Source organism: Varroa destructor, unplaced genomic scaffold (genome assembly GCF_002443255.2).
Source record: "Varroa destructor unplaced genomic scaffold, Vdes_3.0 BEIS01000002.1, whole genome shotgun sequence".
Taxonomy (NCBI): Eukaryota; Metazoa; Arthropoda; class Arachnida; order Mesostigmata; family Varroidae; genus Varroa; species Varroa destructor.
The window spans coordinates 11,235,538-11,252,065 of record NW_019211455.1 but is presented as its reverse complement, the minus strand read 5'-3'; the positions used below and the strand labels follow the sequence as shown (position 1 = coordinate 11,252,065).

Below are 16,528 nucleotides of genomic sequence, written 5' to 3'. Positions count from 1 at the left end.
CTGTACTAATTTTGAGTAAGCACATATAGATGGTGTCTTTAAATTAGCGGATAGTACCTCCGGGATATCGTATCAGGAGATCCACGCGAGACTAAATGCGTCTCATTTGAACCCTGCTACGAAGAAGATTTCCTTTTGTGAATGTATGGCTTTGTCATAAAGTCAATTGTCTATTATGTAAGTCATACAACTCTGAGGGCCTTTCCTATCGTGAAATTAATTTTATATCAAAGCAAGCTTATGACGATCAAAAGCCAACGAACGCTGACTTGCTCAGAAGATTTGGCTGAGTATTAGTATTACTATTAACCTATTCTGGATCTAAATTTGACTCTAGCAGAGAAAGAATATATTATAATAGAAAAAAGGAATAAGCTTAATATCGAGCGAACGATGCTATAATATGATTCCTAAGATTTCGCCGGAATATAAAAAGAGCGGCTACGTTGATTCGGGAGATTAGCCACCAGCATTTTCCAGATATTCTAAGTACCATAACTAAAGTCAGCTGTCATGATTACGGTCCTAGTTAGGGTTTGGACTTCTCCTATGGCAGAACCTGGAAGCATTTAAGGTATGGTATTTAAGGCATATCCCTACCAGAGAGATACATCTGTACACTTTTGCGTACATATATCTCAGTTTATTGCAATTCTTAAGCTATCAAACAAATCTCATAAAGATTATTCAATTACATCGATGCCCAGTCACTCTTCCTAAACGCTTATATTAGAAGACTTTGAAAAGAAAGGACCACTAAGCCTTTATAAGGCAAATCTGTTCTCGAGACTTGCTCGTGCTGTATCACTACCGCCGTTATGAAAGCATAACTTGCTATTTCTTTTTTTGTTACGAGTAACCTCTAGTAATAACTTTCTTAAAAATGTTTCTGTAAAAATCACATATGTGAAACGTTTGTAGAGTTGAGAGAGATTGCAACTAATCCAGGCTTTTTTTCTCCTTGGATAATCCGCCGTCCTTTAGAGCCTATTTCGAAGGTACACCTGTAAGCTAGCTTGTAATGTTAGTATGTGCGTTTTAGTGCATGTTACTATCAGGTATAGTCTATCCCAAATATTTTTTCTGATCTTCCTTACGACTTACAAAGCCAGAACTGCAGTTGCCTAGCTAGGCCGACGGTCTTTTCAAGGCACGGTGAGAGGGTGAAAACCGATTTCTAGATTCTTATCAGACCCGTCTAACGAAGCCAGAGGACGAGGTCGACGTAGATTTAAAAATAACAGGCGACGCACTCAATACGGCTACTAAGTGCTCGTAAACAAACACACATAAACCTACACAAACTCGCAGTAACTTCTTAAGTTCTAGATAACTGAACAAGTCAATCATGATTTTCATTCAATATCATATAGATTACTTATTTATTTATTTTTGCGCCATTGTTGATTTATCGTGTAAAAGGGCAAAGTCTAACAATGTTGATGATATTGTTGATAACGATGAAGTATTTCTTCTATCAGCCGTATACTTTGGGAATAGCAGTTTCCTGAGAAAGCAAAGGTTAGCAATCTGTCGACTTCAATATATTTCCTGTGCCGCCCGCCGCCTGCGGTAGCAGAGGTTACCACTGCCATTGTCATCGAAGATCCGACACAGACAAGGAATGAGAGACTTTTTTCAATTTTCTCGTTGGACCCCCAGGCGGTTTTCGCTTACCCTTTCCCTCAAATTTCCTCCCCTTGTTTCCCTGCATCAACGACGCACGGCGGGGCAAAGGGTTCAAGATTGCCAGTCCAGGCGTACGCATTTGTTCTAAAGATCTGCAGTCCTAGTGAAGGCTTTGACCCCGCACAAAAACCGGTCAAAAGGATAAAACAAAAATAGGGCGGTGTGGACATGAAAAGGTGCAAACGCTCTCGCTAAGACAATATTGAAAGCGGTGTCAAAGATGGTAGTGGTCATGTACCGCATGAGCAATTACTAGCAAATAGAATAAAAGTAGGCATCACTTAATGATTGATTTATAAACGTGTTCGTATGGAGAAATGCTTAAGTGCTGGGGAGGCAAGATGAATTTGAGTTTACGGGATGTCGGCTGTTTATAACTGTTTTGCAACTGGCAAGGAAACTTAGCACGTCCTTGTACACCAGCGTGTTAGCGCGAACACCGTACAGAAAGTCGATATGAGTGAACTTTGCTTCAGACACCTGAAATCGTTACGAGCGTGAACAAGAGCTGTCATAAAGTAAGTTGAGCAGTTTCAAATTTACAAAACGTAAAACAATAACAACATCAGCAGTATGGTTTCTCGGCGATTCTTACCTTGTATATAATAACAGTGCTAACCTTAACCAATCGAGCCAATAATATGCACCAAACGGAAAGAAGATTTGGGGTGAGGTAAAAGGCAAAAGACAGCCTAACAAAAGAAAACGTACCGCTCCTAAAATACTTGATGGTACTAAATGCATACGTATATGGGTGCATTTATGGATATAATAACGCACGGAAGAGCAAAAAGCAAAAAACAGATCAATGGCATTTTTTGAAGACAATGTATAAATTATACCGTGGAAAAAACCTATCATTAGACAACATGTGACCTTTTTCACATATAAGATCACATCACTGAATTTTCAGATTCACTGCTGACCAGAACGTTGAGCCTTTTTCTAAACAAAATGATAGCTGAGTTGGCATATACGATGTAGCCCTATATATAGCAAACCCTTCTCTATAGTGGCTCTTAAATATGCTACGAAGGTTCCATGAATTTCATCACGAACACGTAAAATTTTACTTAGAGAATGTATGTGATTTTAACACTGTGATAACACATTATGTTACAAATAACGCATAAACACAGTAGCTATGGTCGCGGTGTAGCGCCAATTTCTACGGCCCTGATTGGCAAATCTCATCCCCATTTCCCTCTTATGCTACGTACGTAAAAATTATCTAGCGAAGTCAGATAAGACAGGTGACAGATTTATGAAACAGGTTTGTTTCGCGAAGACATCTGTTTCTTCTTACCCTATAATCGTGAACGAGACTGGGCAATTTTTTTCGTAGTATGTTGACGTCAGCAGGATCCGCAAACCAGTCATTTTTACTGGAATAAATGGCGATTGGCGTCTTGGTAATCTTTGTAATGTCGTATTGCGGTGGTCTGGTTTGGTTGTACCTAAGGAGAATCGACGAAAAAACAAAATAGGCATTTGTAAAAACACAGAGAAACTATGGTCGGAGTTGTGTTTATAGACAACTGTTTGCAAACACTGTAACATCCGCGAAATAATAAATAAAACGAATACTTAGAGGAACACCTATGGATGTGTATGAAAGCATGTTAGAATTTCCGTAACAGTAAGCCTGCCCTTCTACCAGCTTGAAAATAAAAGTTTTGAGCTAGAAGAAACGATGGGCATCAATCATCACTGTGCATATGCCTTCTTGTGTTAAATTTTCTTTTGCAGCACAACCTTAGACAATTAGCAGGCGAACTATAGAAAATAGGAAAGTGAAAAGGAGAAACCGGGCCACTTAAAGGACACCATATATATATATATATATATATAGTGTGTACATCAAACCCCTTCTCGGTGTTCTGTTTAACCCTTGTATGATTTTATTTGCACCACTCATCCTTTCCTGTTTCCCTTGAAATGTCCTCTTTTTACGAAATCATCTTACTCGTGTGTGTACACCATGGCTCTAGTGGTCTCTGCGTGGGCAGGGTGAGTCCATCAGTTTACATTGCTGCTCACCTACCCAGCTTCGTCTCCGTCTTTTGCTGTCTCGTTTGGGTTTTTGTTCTTCCCTTAGGTCGCCAACTGATTCCTTACCAAAGCACTGTTAGCTCTTATCCCTAATCTTCATTGCCACTTCCTTCTCACCCCATTTTCATCCTATTCGTTTGTTGTTCAGATGCGGCTATTTTGCGAAGTCTATATTAAGGCAAAGCGATTGGCTAGCTGGTGTCGCAGTCATTGTGCTGCCCGGGGGTCGAAAAGTGGCCCTTGTTTCTTCTGCCGTGCTTCGCGCCGTTCGCGCGTGAACGAGACGTAAGCTTAAATTCCGCTACCTATTCCCTGCCGTTGTACTGCTTAGGTGGCACTGTTTTCTAGCGCCTGGGTGTGCAAGCAACCAACTGCTCGAAGTTGCCCTCCGGGGTCAGGCACTGAGAAACTATTCAGAGACAGCAGCAGTAGCGGTGTCAGCCGCCAGACTTAGTCCTAGTCCGAGGAGGTCCATACATTGGCCGACGGAAAGTGGCACGCCCGCTGCTGCACCATACTATCTCCTAACAGCTGAAGTAGTAATATAGTATACCTCCTCGTCGGCTCCTTTCGTCCTTCTGCTTGCTTTTTTTTCCTTAGTCATGCGGCAGAGTGAAGCAACGGTAACGAGCGGAAAGCAAGGAGCAGGAAGTAGCCCAAGCTGGAGTCGTAGCAACAGGAGCAGCTGCCGCCGTCGAGAGGTACGGGCGAGCAAATGGAATATTCAATGTCTTCAAATAGACGATGCGGTGATTCTAGTGACTAACTCCCATCGAATATTCAGCGGAGAAACAGCGGATTGAGGGGAGCTAAAACAGGCATAAGGAGAGAAACGTAGAGCAGGATAGAGAGGGCGTGCAGGCCCCCGTCGCAGTGGGGGACTGGCGGAACGGCTAGATGGCAGGTTAGATGAAAGCCGTCGGGCATAATGTTGAACGTCCCGTAGCAGCTGTAGTAGTTGCATCAGCTGGAGGCCTGAGTACATACCAGATCCTTATGCCAGAGATGCGTATACATGTGGGGCTGGTATAAGAAATAAACGGAGGGCTTTTTTTCTCGTTCGCTTCCAACGGAAGACAGAGGAGCATTTAGCGCCTTTTCGCATTCGTTGGTGATCGTTTTTCTACCTTTGCACGGTTCTAAATGCACTTGCTGTTTAGAGAGACGAACGCAAAGGCCTTGGCTTGTTTGCAGAAGCTACGAAATTCGCAGAAGAGCGATGCGAGCTTTCTCTACAAGCAGCTGCGTCTGCCTAGGATAGCTGCGTCGTGTCTGTTTGGCCAATGTGTATATATATACAGTAAAATGAAAAAGATTTGCCGTGACTCAAAGCTGCGTGCATGCACATACTATGGCGTAAAGGCGCCTCGGCGACTGAAAGAAGCTACAACGCATTACAATAGGTCTTCACTTAAATTGCATGACTTCTTAAGGCTGGCGAATTTTTGGCATAAATTGCCTTTAAGTATATATCAAACGGTAGATCTACGAATATATTTGTGTTTATGCGTGTACACCAGTCTAGTGATTCGTAAAAGGTTCAATTATCGGCTTCTGGACGATGTCTGAGAGCACATGGAGAAGGTAACAGTCGGTATCAAAAGAGTTAAAAGTTAGAGGCAAATTTTGATGAACTAAGAAAAAATGTAGATAGAAGTTTAAGCGGTGACCGGTTCCCACGCCATCAAAATTGCGTTAGGGTAGGTATTATAAAATGCAATGGCTAGGGGATGCCACGGCCATGAAGACAATATGTCTCTTAGTCTCTGAGCCAGGTTGTGTCGTATTGGAAGTAAAAGCCATTTGGGAAGACAGTTTCTAATTTTTTTTGTTTGTTTAACCGCTTTCAATAATTGAATAGCCAGTGAAAAGCGAATGTATGCGGTTTACGGCAATAATATTAGTACTAGGTAGTATTCTATCTGCAGCACTTGAACGCTAAACACTGGGTGGGTTAAAAAGGCTCCGAAATCTTGCAATCTAGTAACCTATAAAAATGAAATATCTCAAAAACTATGTGTGTCGGGAAATTAAGCTTTTCATTGTTATGTCGTATGTGTCAAGCTGTTCATGCTCAAGTGTTCAGATTTATTTATTAATACATATGAATTCTAATAAATTAATAATACCCACAACTGAAGTATGCTCAGCCGAGGTAGTAGCTTATTCCCATGAGATACCAAATCTGCTGGCTATTTAAAGATCGTTATTTTTTTACCGCTTTTGGTTTTCTGAAGCTCCATAGTCGTACATCTGGAACCTCCTCGCGCGAATTTCTTGGGCGAAATGGATAATGTTCTTCACGGATGAACCAGCAGGCGTGTGAGAAATATAGACGGGAATACGAGTCACGTTGAGCTCCACAGTGTCTATGCCACATACCAGGAAGATTACGTCCTCACATAGCCCCTTAGAGACTGAGAAAGTACATAATGTGCTAGCAAGGAACTTTATCAGCTTCGAGTTACCCAGCAGCTCACCATCTCCAAGCCACTCAAGAATCCAGCTCAAGTCGTTCGCGAACGGCGCCAACCAGCGCACAGGTGATGTGATCGTGGTGACATTAGCAACCGGTGCCAGTGCGACGTAAGCCTTAATTTTGTCCTGATACTCGGGCTTTATCGATAAAAGGCCAAACATTATCGTTGTCCCTTGCGAGTGGCCTACATAGTACAGCGACTGCTCACCTACAAATGTATAACATAGTGACAGTGTTACAACGAAGAAGAGCCCTATTATGGATTAGTGGCTTCAGTGGAACCTCAATGTCAAATTAATACCGTTTACAATTACAAATCAGTTAAAACAACAAAATGTTATGCTGTTACAAAATATTCCTTAACAGCCTTTGTACATTCTGCGGAAGCTACTATTATATATTCATGATAAGAATAATGTAGTTCGGCTATTTACGTTCAACTATAAACTCGAAGAGATGGCATGATTTTATGGCTCAGTCTTATTTATGAAGTAACAACTTCATACAGGTTTCAAAAAGGTAGAGCATTTAACAGGTTCTATCCGTACGAGATATGTTTAAGCAGTTAATACGACTACCTATTGTCAGTCTCTATTGGAGCTGTTTTATGCAGCAAACGTCTGATTCATTGTAAATATTTATAGTAACTAACGGCATCATGGCAATCTATAAAGTAAGAACTCATTCTACACATGTGTTAAAAATCGATATATACAAGTATAGATATATATCTTTATTTCATACAGCTAGAGGCCCAGCAGTGTCGTTCGATCTCTAGTCAATAGAATTTAAAACTTTTTCTATATAATATACAGAAACAATTTTTGCAATACGGATCCAGCAAATAGCAATTTATTAGCACAAAATAGATGCCTATTTCCACGAAAGATTTACTTCTAGGTGATACTCGAAGATAGACAAATGTCACGTTACATTTTTTATACAGTGCTTCATGTGAGAAAAAAAACATAGTCATCTTCTGCTGTGGTTTATTCATTAGGACAAGGTCTCTCAATGCGTATGTTTATGGCTCAGCGCCTAACTGCACACAATGAACACTGGAATTATGTGGGTATAACGAAGATTTTCTATCGTGTTCAGCTTTTTCTAGATGCCGCACAATATCCGATAAAGAAGACGAGACAGCCGACCGTTTCGATGCGGCGAGCGATATGTGTACAGACGGGAAAAGACAAGGCACGAACAAACAAAGGCTCAGAATTATTCAGAACCTTCTAACCGTCTGGCAGCCCGAGTTTGATGGCTTATTGACGCTGAGCAGCTAACGCTACTATCGCCCCTCTTCCTAGAACAAGGTGGTTCTGGCCCTTCTTTAGGTGCTCGGTGCATCAGTCAACATATGCATTGCTTCTACATGACCAAACAATTACAGTGGGTAGGACGGAAGTGGTTTGCCTTCGTCGAGGCGCGACTGCGCTCCAGTAGGATTAGAAAGGCCGTTGCCAATACTCACTTTTGCTGCTTCTGTTTAGAAAGCCAGCAGCCGACACTTTTCAGCAGGTCGTTCTTCCTGTTTTCGCATCTTCCCATGCCGCAATGAACCTGCAACAGCAGCACTTGTAGTGGCTACACTCCAAAGGCTGGTCACCGCGCACAACAAATGTAACTACACTTATCTAGCGTTCACGTTTTGTTCTGCTTCAAAGTCTGTTCTCGTCTATGACTTGACCGGTCGGGGGCGGGGGAGGGGGGGGGGGGTAAGCGCTATGTCACTGCTTTGCTTTACTGTGAATAAATGCTGTACAGCAGTTGCTTTGTAGAGCTGAAGGGGTGTCTACAGCATATAGGAGTAGGTGAGAAGAACGAAAAAAAACCTAGGAGAAGATTGTCAAGGAAAACGTGGAGCAGCTCGTGGCTTCGTACGAAGGAGACTTCAGGGGTACTTGGATGTACATAGAGGCAAATGCATGTTGGAGACCTGCAGTAGTACCATGAAGAGGTTGGTGAACAAGAGGAGGAAATGGTCGTAAGCGCTGGGGCCAGGGGACGGTGAGGAGGTGTTTGGCTGTATTAGAGGCAGCAGGCAGCCAGTGGGGCAGTAACAACGGCTGTAAAAGCAGGCGTAGCAAGACTGGTCCAAGCGACAGTCTCGCATGCGTAATTTACAATTCAAATTTCGGTGCACATTCTCCTTCTCTCGACTTTTCTTTCTAAATCTCGCCCTATTTGCGCCCCCTTGAACGTCTACGAAAGGCCGCTCCATCCGCTTGTTGGCTGACCCACATTAGCACTCATTGCTGCTATTCGTAATACTTTAGTACATTTATTCTACCGCGCTATCTAGAATAGGAATCCGCAAAAGGCTGGAATAAGCGGTTGGCCTTCCCACTGCGTTCAGCGGGGAGAGAAAACGAAATGAATCAAAGAGCGAACTCAAAAAAGCCACGAAAGCGAGCGGGCCAGGCAGACGGCTACGTGGCCACTAAATGACAGCCTACTGAAAGAAAAGGACGACATTGAAAACAAGGCAAATGCAAACAGCACGAAACGCTATATGGGAAGACAGCAGCGTGTGGTAAAGATCAATCTTTTTTTATACGCAATTCGGCACAGAGATAGGGCGATTGTCAGACGATTTGACACACGTCGTTCCTTTTAAAGACCCTCTCACAGCTTATGATACGCTGACTTGGTTCAAGTCTGTCTGTAAAAACAGTAAAAAAAAGTATAGTCGGCCAGTAGTGATCATTTTGGCTAGAGATGTAGACATTTTCGAAATACTGATTCGTATGAACAGAGCATCACGAATCAAACGTGTACTCGTACATAGAATAGAACCAAGGCTACGTGTTGATTATAAACATGAAAAATAATCATCTGGACCTTAATTATGTTAGAATCTTCACATACCTTTAATGCAGAAACTTGTAGATAACTGTGCTATGCTTGTGTCAATGTGGCGATCACATCTAAAAACCTCACTGCGCGTTTACAAGTACCTATATTCTCTATGAAGATCACATCATCCAACACGATACTGCTTAATCTACATCTCAGCCTGATGGAGTTTTAGTTTGACCCTTTTCTAGTTGGAAGTTCACCTCTAATGCTCAGCTCTAAAACCTGCTAAAGGTATGACGGGATATTAATATTTAACATTTAATATATAACATTTTGTGCCCCTTTTTTAATACAATTTGATATAGTGACGCAACTTTAACTCCAGTTAAAAAAAAATATATAAAAATATGTTTTTATATTTTATGTGTATACGGATATTTTGTAATTTTCTACTTCTAACATACCACGCAATATCGGATCTCTCTCGCTCTCTCCCTCTCGTTCTGCCAGTGCCGTTGTCTTCTACCGCTTTCCGCGAGAAAAAGAATTTGCTTATAGAGCGTGTTCTCCGCTTCGCGTCGTATACCGTGGCGTGCCGCCTGGGTCTGAATACTGCTTCGGCTGAAGGAAATGTTGCGCATCTCTGAATGTGAGCATAGGCCCCGCACAACGCAAGGAAGCCGACTGGAAGGACAACTATCAGATTCCATAGGAATGGTTGCGATAGTGGGGATGGCGCTCCTACCAATGGTAATGTTTAGCTATAGGGCGCTCAAGACAGGCGTGGACCGCGTTATGCATCAGGGAAAAGCCGACAGACAGAAAAAGACAGCTTATGGAGGCTTGCGTAGGCTACCGACGAGTGGTAACGTGGTAAATATTTCAACTCAAATGCCGCCACTCAGTGATGCGTGCTTGTGCTAGAACCAGCCATGCAGCCAATGCAGTACAGAAAAGGCGCAGCTAAACCACGCCAGGACACGGTCCGGATACACTAGTCGACTTGCCGCAGGGACTCTACAGCGGTTAACTTCAGCCATCGGTCGGTCGATAGGCTTCTTTTCTTTAAACTCACGTGTTTTTTCTCTCTCTCTCTTTCTCTCTCCCATCTCTCTTAGTATCACTTTCTTGGATTTTTCGCACCCCCTTACTTCCCAACGAGATGTCGACAGACTAGATCCGTGTCGCTACAGGCTCCCTCCAAACAGGCTATCCAAGACAGCTAGCTAGCTGTCGTAACTCCTACTCGTTACCCTATCATAGGCTACTCACATTTATATCGCCTTGCCTCTCTGAAACGGACCAGCCACAGAACTCATCTTTTTCTCTAAGCTCTCCACATTTAAGTTTCCTGTTCTCAGTCAGTACGCGACAATAGGCTACAATGAAGAGACAAGAAATGGCAAAAAGCAGACAGCATTACCAGCGGCGTGCGTCGGCCTGAGCGAAAAAGACTGCGCGAACGGACCCTGAAACCATGACATGTCCTAGGTTCTAGATGGGGTAACTCATTGAACGGGAAAAATAGAAGGGGTATAGTGGTCTTGTCGACATATGCAAGAAATAGGATCCCAAAACGAAGCACGTTCCCCATGCTAGTAGTTCTCATTGACGCGCTACAGCTTCAGCCGCCTTCAACAACACTTTCCCTATGCCCCTACCCTCTGGACGATGCGAACGGTCTCGTTGCTCGGTGCCGTTCCATCGCTTCACTCAGGATAGTAAAAGTCCCTATCCCAGTCGTGCCCTAACCGTAACCCCCTGCGGCTACCGCCGCCGCAAAACAGGCCGTGCCTGTATGCATTTCACTTGCTACGGACATTACAACTGCCGCACCTCGTGCATTGGCCCGGCATCCCGACGTCCGTCAGCAGCGGTACCGACAGCAATGCAAAGCGTAAGGCGCAGTGGTGATAGCGGAAAGCCTTGGCAGGAAGCACCAATTTGCCTGGTCCTTCTTCGCCTCCCAGCAGACTTCTATGTCACTCGCTAACTGCCCCTGCTGTCTTTACAACTGCCCCAACGAGTTGTCACGAACGAGAAGCAAAGACGAAAAGAGGGAAATGACGAGAGAAACCCGGAAAGAGAAAGAAATGCGACAGCAATGCTGTCAGTAGCAATGATGACGACGACGACTGCGGCAGCTACTGCGCCAACAAGATTGACAAGGACGATGAGAATAACGTCTTCTTGACTTTTCTGCTACCGCTAGAATTGCCGAAATAGTTGTCCCTTTGTCCCGTGGTGGTAGAATCGCACGATGGAGTTAAGGAATCAACGGCAAAGGCCAAAGAGACGTGTCACTTGTCGGCCTGGGGGTAAGGAGAAGAACCCAGGAACGGCGTAGAGAACGGGCAAAGGAGTCAGCAATAAAGATAGGCACAAGCGGGAAGACAGTGAACGACCTAACCCGCTCCTACGGCTGGCGGCAGCTAGACCTGCCGCCCTTACTGTCTTGTATAGAGTGAATTGAAAAAGAAAAAAGGGCGTCGAGAGCAGACAGAACCGGATGCGGAAGAGCAGGGAACGAAAACACAACGAAAGGGGGACAACAAGCGGCGCTGATTTTTACTTCGTTGCTCTATCTTTTCCTTACGGCCTGTTTCTGCTTGCCTGTCTGTCTATCTACATGTGTGACTCGGTTTCTCCGCATTTCGCCATCTATCTATCATCAGGGTCATTGTGTTCAGCGTATTTTTGGCTTATTCTTGAATTGAATCATCATTCACAATGCAGAGTGGCGGGACGACGAAACCATCGTAGTGGCCGTAGCGGTAATAGCCTCTACCTCTTCACATTTGAGCTTGACCCCTTTCTGCGTAACGATCAGGCTTGCTTTCGGAGCACAGTCGCTTCGGAAGGCTTTTTCGCGTTTCGCCGTTCGACTCAAATTCTCGAAAGGAGCACTCCGCAAGTCTCCTTATCCAAGCATACACACTTGATTTTTCCATCGTATGTCAAAATAAACAGTGCTAAGATTTTTTATGCTTCCTTCGTTTTACTACTAACCCTGCCATGTCGACTAAACAACGTTGGTCGTTTGGTCGGCATCGTTCCTTAATTTTTCGTTCTGTGCAACTACGTTAACCGATAATCGGGCCTGTTCGTATCATCGGCCCAATGACCACGTTTATAGGATCACACAAGTCACGCACAAAGGGCCCCGAATCGATCTGATTGCATCTGATTTGCTTACGTGCTTCCCACTGTACATATCAAGCGTTTGCCTTTACCTAGTGATTTGAGTCGTGGCAAAGTCCGTGACAGTCCCTTGAAGGATGATGACGTGCAAGTGCTGGACGAGATCCGGTGCTCAATCTAGTGGCGACAAAGCAGTGACAGTCTATTTTGAACACCATTCTGTACATGCGCAAATATTTATATCTGTACGTATGCAGTTGTGTGTATAATTCTAGTAACATATTGTGATTCGACAGGGCAGTTAGTCAATTGTGGAACTTCAATCAATCCAGATATTGACACAACGACCCTCGACTCTTCATCCCCGTGCCAGAAAGGTATTTAATAGGTCCATTCTTTGAATTGACCAGCTGAGCCGCGGCGTCGTTGTGGCCGATTGCGTAAGCTAGGCAGAAGACGCTAGTACAGATATTGTAAAACAAGCGGCAGTTATTGCATCTGTTAAATCAGGAAATGAAGGAAACCCAGAAAATCTAAGGGCCGACCATCGCTTGTCTGCGAAGTTCAAGTTGGAAATTGCCGCTCAGCAGGTCATAGTCTCTGTCAGTCGGTCCTAAGACCGTTCGCTTGTCGTTATCATTAAGAACAGGTAATATGGAACAAAGTTCTGCGTTCTTCGGGAGAATTCAAGTGAGAATTCTAGGATACGATAGAGCATTTATGGGGAGAGCATAGCAAGCAGGTCGCTTCTGTTACTTTTGCCTACTGGTTTCAAGTGTACTTTCTACTTCGCAGTAAAACATACGTAGGTACACATTGGTACGTGGGCAAGCACGTACTCGATGGAGTTTCGAATTCGCTGAATATATCTGGACGTATGTACCTGGGCTGCCCAAAGCCGCTTGCATAGCCGCCTCCGCAGATCAGATACACGCGCACTCTACACAGACCAAACACCTTTAGGGTAAAAAAAATGGATGTGGCAGGTAGCGAGCAACAATGTTTAGCCAAATGGTAGGGACCATGAGCTAAGCTTGTAGGTCTTTGGTAGGACCGCTAGCCGAGTAGTTGGTTCTCGCTGCCGTTAGCATCCGTTGAATAGCTGCTGCTGCTGTCCCATATTCACCTATATCTTGTCGCTTCGTCAACGCGCTTCTGCACCGTAGACGCTCAATGCATATATAATCGAACAGCCACTCAACGGGAGTAAAAAGTGGGGTGATGGGTGCAGCGACTAAGCACGCATAGCAAAGAGCCGATACATCATATTGCCCACGGGGACATTGAGACATAAGAAGTTCGCCGCCATCGACAGCTTCGCTGCAACTGCTAGCGCAACGACTCCTGTCAACCCCTTCAAGTTTTCCTGTCTCTATAGAAACGACTAAAGGAAGTAACGCGGATTTTTCCGATCTTGTTTTTGTTGGAAATAACAATGCGAGCTATGCGTAAAATTGCAAATATGGTACTCCACCAAAGTGCAATTCTGCATTTTTGACTAAATTCATGCAAAATGGTCTTTTCCTGGAACTCAAAATCTACCTTCAAGGAGCCACATGTATATTCGTGCATAAAAACGATCATCTCTGATAGGTGATTCATGGTAAATTGACGGCACCAAGCTGCGAACATCGAAAAAATTCATTAATGTAGTGCTTTTTGTTATTAACTAATAAAGACGGTCACGAGTCAGTTACTGATATCATTGGCAGCTGGGACGTTCATCTCATTAGCCTTAACGGTCATTTTCCGTTACGTGCGGCCATATTGTATTGCACTTATTGTAGACGTGAAGCAATGTCTGACTGGATGCTGGAGCATTTAACCGCTCTGAACCAGACCTCTTAGGATATAGCAATATTACAATAGGCATTGCATGCTCTGAAATGCCCCTCCACCCTTTGCTTTTTGTCAATGACGTGTTAACTAAGTCCTCGCGCGTAGTTCAAAAAGGCCTGTTGATTAAGTTTAAATTAATCCAGTTATCGTCCATTTATCATTTGTAAAATCATCATGCTGCATTTGTTTCATTAGCACGTTTAAAATGTGTAGATGCGCCTATTCTGAGACTGTATATAAGGTACCGCTATGGACTAAAGGGAAGAATAGATTCATTCTGAATTGTACAAGCGAGATCTTCATTAACACTCTCAGCTAAAACTAGATGTGTTGTCAACGGTCGGGATCGCACTCACTTATTCGTTAGTAATTGAAGTGACGATATAGTACAGTGATCCATAAACGTCGTTAAGAAGGAAATATGCTCGGATCTACAGGATACAATCTTCATTATCTCTAAACCGAGGTCGATTCTGAGGCACATAAAGGACACTCTGAAAATTCAAACGGGCTAACTGATTGGGGTTGACAACTCATGAGTATTGTATACCGTTTTTAAGCGATTCGCTATTAAAGGTCAATGCTGGCTGATCTGTAACTGCACACCGCATTAGACTAAGAAAGAGACTTCTAGATACGGGGCACTGGTACTTGTCACAGAACGAAGATACAGGTGGTAGACGGAAGTATTCAGGGGCTTTGTGAAAAGAGCACCGTGGGAAAGACCATAACGAGCCGAAGTAAAACGAGTCGCTATTGATCGCGTGACACAGTATCATTTCTCAGTTCAACAGGCCACGTTTCCAACAGCTTATGGTTACGGGGCATAGACTAAGCTTGCTCTCTCCCACAAGGGATTACAGGTTACGGTCAGTAAGCTTTTTATAAGAAATTTGTCGAACAAGAACGGCAAGCAGCGTTTGAAGACGTGGGTAGTGAACTTTGTTTGGGTTTCGACGATGGGAATGGTCGGACAACTTCATGTTATCATAAGGGGTCTCAGGTGTAGCCAACTGACGACAGGAACTAGATGAGCTGCGGCGAAAAATCAGATCGGGATGACGTATATGGAACGAAGACGAGATTGTATGTTTAATCGCTGTCTGAGAAATGACCGTTTTTTTTCAATTGTGTATCGATTTTCTGCAGGTGGCTTCAGGAGGGGAAAAAAGGCCAAGATTCACAGGCACAATATATGGGGCCAAGTAATGATGAAATGCCAAATAGGCAAAATTTTGGTCAGCACTTATTGTCTGGGAACTGAAAATACTGAGATTCCGGCTTTTAGGAAATCCTGCCGTTTCAGCAAAGCCAGTTCGATAAGTATCAAAACATATACATATATTGAACCTTGGAGTGGAAATGCTGTAAATCGTAACCAGCAGTTTATTAATCAAGGATCACAGAAAATACATTCACATCACTATGCTCCGGTGAAAATGGCAATTTCTTTGTTCCTGATTCACAGAACGAATAGGACGGTGACAGCTATCTTTGACGACAGAATACTTAACTCACGTACCATATTTCCGTACATGGTAGAGCATGTCGTTATTGTTAGAATAAATATTGTATGTTTTCAACATGTATAAACGATTTTAGCAGTAAAAGTTGTTTCGATATTCTTGCCCTGTGGTAGATCTGATTTGGCACAATGGGAAGGGCATTACTAACAAATCAGAAATGTTTTGATATTGCATATCATAGGCTATTACGAATCCGCTCTCGCTAGGAAAAGATCTTCAATTAGTCTTCTGTGAAGATCAGTATAATTAAAGTTTCCTTGTCAACAATCTTATCTATTGTAATTGGGTAGACGCGAGGGGTATCGTCGCGAGAAGGTCGCATTCCCATCACGCCTATTGAAAGAGGATGTTACGCTGCGACAGGTGACAGAAGCCAGCAAAACAACCATCGTCTTTCTGCGTACGAGTCAGAGATAGACGAACAAATTACCGCGGCTGTGTACAACCTTCTTGATCACTGCCACCTAACCGATCGCTTCCTATTTTTTTTAATTTTATATATTTTCATACTATTTTATGCGAATCTTTATCGATATCTAGATATGGATTAGTTGCAGTAGTATGTAGGAACTAGATGCAACTGATCGTTCAACAACAGCCTTGTTATATTCGAGTAATGTGGTCATGCAAAACGTCATAGCTCTCGTATGCGTAGTTTTATAAATTAACCTTAAAAATGTACAAACACGAAGTATTCTTATAGCATGACCCTGTAGATCTACAGTGTTTTGGGCACGACCGCAATACATAATGTCGATAAAGAATATCGTTATTGCTACGAGTCAGCCATTTGAAAGAGTATTAGCAGATCGTGTTATATGGGCAGACGCAAAAACTATCGTTTTGTAAATAGGCTATACGCTTCTGGAGATGTTTGTAGGCGATTCATTCATTTACCCACTTCGACTAGCATCACTCACTAAAGAAAACGACTGAGTCGGCAATCGACATGGTAACTAATGCTCCACTATCCACGGTTACTATTATAATATAGCGTTTT

At 43.3% G+C, this 16,528-nt stretch overlaps 1 protein-coding gene and 1 long non-coding RNA gene across 5 annotated transcripts in view; one reads left to right on the top strand and one right to left on the bottom strand.

Annotated features, from left to right (window-relative positions):
• Positions 1-1,349: 1,349 nt before the first annotated feature.
• LOC111243725 (lysosomal acid lipase/cholesteryl ester hydrolase-like) overlaps positions 1,350-16,528 on the bottom strand; it is a 46,934-nt gene continuing 31,755 nt past the window's right edge. For all 4 annotated transcript variants that reach the window (XM_022789713.2, XM_022789716.2, XM_022789715.2 and 1 more), the window contains 3 exons: positions 5,960-6,428; positions 2,996-3,146; positions 1,350-2,169 (listed from right to left, as the gene is read on the bottom strand). In XM_022789713.2, the coding sequence (XP_022645448.1) occupies positions 2,011-2,169; positions 2,996-3,146; positions 5,960-6,428 (779 nt within the window). In that variant the 3' untranslated portion in view covers positions 1,350-2,010. The remainder of the gene's footprint in view (positions 2,170-2,995; positions 3,147-5,959; positions 6,429-16,528) is intronic.
• LOC147757367 (uncharacterized) lies at positions 7,958-15,595 on the top strand. The gene is made up of 2 exons (XR_015321983.1): positions 7,958-9,313; positions 9,533-15,595. It is a non-coding gene; the product is annotated as an uncharacterized LOC147757367 (long non-coding RNA).